The sequence below is a fragment of the Pimephales promelas genome, chromosome 12, assembly GCF_988280905.1.
Source record: "Pimephales promelas chromosome 12, fPimPro1.hap1.1, whole genome shotgun sequence".
Classification (NCBI taxonomy): Eukaryota; Metazoa; Chordata; class Actinopteri; order Cypriniformes; family Leuciscidae; genus Pimephales; species Pimephales promelas.
Window position 1 is genome coordinate 7,613,937 of NC_142780.1, and position 3,901 is coordinate 7,617,837.

Sequence of the window (3,901 nt, forward strand, 5' to 3'; positions counted from 1 at the left end):
TCAAAGACAATAATAAGAAAGTGCGAGAAGCTCAACAGCAATGGGATGGAAAACATACCACTACTGACATTCCACACATTCCTGAGTTAGGCAGTTTTGTTATGGTCAAACGTATTCCCAGGAAAGGTTTAGAACCTAGGTGGGAGGGGCCATATGAGGTACTCTTAACAACAGATACAAGTGTCTGCCTAAAAGGGAAGGGTGTAGGAACAGATAGATGGTATCATTGGTCACAAGTTAAACCTTGCTTAGTGAATGAACAAAATGATGAAGGCTTAGGACCTGAGATTGAGCACTGTTCACTCATTAACTTTGGGAAAAAGGAGTGATGATTAATTATTTTTCTGCTTCCATTTCAGGAATCAATTCCATTGACATTGATTAGAGATGGTCGCAAGTTATTCTCGATACACAACGACAATGGTATGCTTGTTTTTAATTTTACTTGGCATTTACCAAGGAAGCCAAGCTTTATGGACTCCTCGAGTTCAAGAAATTACTCGGAATGCAACCCTGAAATCTGGCCAACGTTTTACTCTACCCTTTATTTCCAGATGGGGATTATGGGATTGGGTGCCACGTAATGATAAAGACCTTGCTAAATATCGAGTGGGCATCTACGGTGGATGTAACTTTCACCACCAATGTTACAAAAGCAGAGTAATTTGGCCGGTGAAAGATGGGGGGTATACCGGTAGTGCTCAAAGACGAGAAATTTGTTCAAAAGAACAATGTGAAATTGTGGGGTTAAACCTCATAACATCTACTGATGTGGAAATTAATTTCATTTTGAATCGTACCCACATGCTTACAATATGGGATTCATTAGCCCTAGGCTGTATCTATCCCATAGTGTTACCATGCGAGGGGTTTCTATGGGATGCTACCTCCAGGACAACTAGATTCAAGGGAAATTACATACGAGTTTGGCATTCGGAAGATGCGAATGAATATTGTGAGACTGAATTAGAAACTGGGGAAATTGGACGGTGTTTTTATCTTTCTGCGGGAAAGACAAACAAAGCTAAAACATGCCCAAGTACAACTATTGCACCAGCTCATGGTATATTGTTAGCAAAGGAAACCAAAACCTTGATAAACGAAGCTCATATGGTGCGACAACGCATTAATTATAACTTGATGTCTCTTCTTACTGTTTATGATCAGTCCTATTGTGGAAATTTCACAAAAATTAGGAGCTGGTTGGAAAAAGAAATTAAATATTATACCTCTAAGGATCCTCTTGGAAGTCGAAATCGCAAACCTCGAAGTATATGGGGAGACATAGCGGGGGTATTTGGCTCTGTCAATTCAATTAGTAATACTGCTCAGCTGAACCAATTAAGTGAGTACTCTCAGTGGGTGGGAACAATGACCGGCAAAGGACTTACTGAGACTCTTCAAGGTTCTCTACATATTATAGCAGCGGGTCAGCATCTTAATGACGCAGCGAGGGAATTGGCAGATGCATTAGTGAAATCGTCTAATTTTGAGACACATCGTGCAGCGTGTTTATTTTTGGCTCAGAATTTGAAGGATCAAATGGTAGAGGATATTCAGGTTATTCGAATGGGGCAAGTTCCTGAGCGAATAGCGGAATCTTTGTTATGGGTTTTTGGAAAACAACTTAATTTGACTTCTGCTAAACATGCTCCATTAGTTAAAATTGCAATCAATGAAGATTCGTTGTCAGGTTCTGGAACATTACCTTTGATTATGGTCTGGCCTCAATATGGGAAACGCAATATTATGACAGTTAGACGATTCCAATCAATGGGGGTTAGACAAGGAAATTCAGTAATTAGATTGGGAAGGAATGGATATTGGGCTGAAGGTGAAACACCAATGATTTCTACTACAGACTGTTGTATTGAGGAACATGAGTGGGTAATTTGCTCATGTTCTACAATGTTTAGTCTGTCTCTTAATGGATCTGCAGTTTGGGAAGTAGTTCCTTTAGATCAAGCCACAGGTGCATGGCAGGTGTCAGAAGCACAGTGGTGTATATTACATGACGGAATAAATGAAAATATGATATACGGAGGAAAGCTATGTCCAATTCCTTCTGATACATTTTGCGTTGAGATTCTCTATCCTCTTCAATTGGGTGGAATTCATGTTCCACATGTACAATTGTTGCAGTTAGATCCACAGTGGTGGAATAATGATTTGGTGGAAGAGAGGAATTATGAACTCTTTGAAATGGTCAAGAGAGTTAAAGCAAGCGTTAAGGCAGCTCAAGAGGAGGGAATTCAAGCAATGGGTCATGTTATCGTAGCGAATGGAGTAGCTAAATTGATGTCTGAGAGGAAATTAGCTCAAATTCCAGGGAATTTAACATGGTTGGAATGGATAGTTTTGACTATGGTAGGAGTTTTTGTGTTTCTGTTATTAATAAAACTTATCATATATGTGATAAGAAAGAGAAGTACCCAACCTTTTAGATTGGTTATTACTAACAAAATGGATAGAACCGAGAATGGAAAATTCGGAGTGAGATAGGAGATTTTACACTACACTACTTACAAAACACAACCTCACAAACAATGAACACCCACTTACTGATTTACAACCCCAAGGGATAGGACCTTTTAACATCAACGTTTATTTTAATTTCTTATTTTGGCTCGGAACTGGGGGATTTAATTAGTTAACGAGTTAATTAATTAATGAGTCCAGGCACGGGCAGAAGACTTTTTAGTTTTTCTTTTCTTAGATGATTGGGGTTCATTTTAAATGCTTACACATAGATGTTAAATGACACATAGTATGCGGGGACATAACATGGGTTGGGTTTTTGTTTGTTATTTCTTTTCTTTTCTGTTTCAATTCTGTTCTTTTATGTCTATGTCTTGGTCTACTATTTCTCCTCAGCACTATCACTTTAATAGGTTGGCCACCTGGAGATGATGGTGTGGAACTGACGGCCGTAGTTCCAGAGGAGGGACTGAAGATTCACAATCTCATCATTTAATGTTGTTTTTAGTTTTTTATTGTTTTTATTAATAATAATAATCATTAGTATTATGCATGTGATTTACACTTTTCATATACATTTTTTATACTTTTCATATATATTCATAATCATTTATAATCTACATTTTTATGAATCAAACTTTTCTGAATTCTGTATGTGGAAGACTTTTAGAGTTTGGGGGACTTGGGGGGAAGTTGAGTGTATTATGTTTCTTTCCGTGGAGCAGAATATACATTTCACTGATTGATGGAGAGCAGATGTTTCTAACAGCTATATGTACTGTGTAAGTTCTTTGTTTGAGACAGAGAGGGGAGAAAATACAGAGAAGCAGAAGGACGATCTTTGCTGGTCCACTCTCTCTCCCTTATGTCTTATATAAATTGGTAAAATAAATAACATATATTGGCAGAATGACTGGTGTCTTTTCATTAAATTAAATAACAAGGGGAAACGAAGATTTTAAATCTACAGTATGAATAAATATCAGTCAAAAAAAACAAAAATGAAGCAAGCAAAGTGACTGAGCCTCAGATTAAGACACAGCAGCACCGAGGATGGACCAATTTGACACTCCAGTTCCATCATCCCCCTTGATCCCAGAGATGTGTCATTATCTGGTCCGGGGAGCGTCTCAGAGGAGTCCTCGTGCATGCGGTAGGGAGACCTGCCATGCAGCTCAGTCGATTAAGAGACAACCTGACAAGAGGTGGATGGATGTACTTGTATCAACGACTTCACTCTATGTTTCCTCCGAGACCTTGGTACAATATATATTTTCCACACATTGTCAAAGGACCATATTGACTATTATGTACCGCCGAAAAAAAAAAAAAAAAAAAAAAACAAGTGCCAAAACAATGGCTAATTTGCTGAACACTGCATTTTTTCTTCTCCTCTAAGAGGTCAGTCCACAGTAATAGTGTC

General features: G+C 38.3%; 1 protein-coding gene across 1 annotated transcript; it reads left to right on the forward strand.

Moving 5' to 3' along the window:
• The first annotated feature begins 387 nt into the window (after positions 1-387).
• LOC120481956 (uncharacterized) lies at positions 388-3,442 on the forward strand. The gene has a single exon (XM_089117455.1). The coding sequence runs from the start codon at positions 388-390 to the stop codon at positions 2,500-2,502; it is 2,115 nt and encodes a 704-aa protein (XP_088973581.1). The 3' UTR covers positions 2,503-3,442.
• Positions 3,443-3,901: the final 459 nt, after the last annotated feature.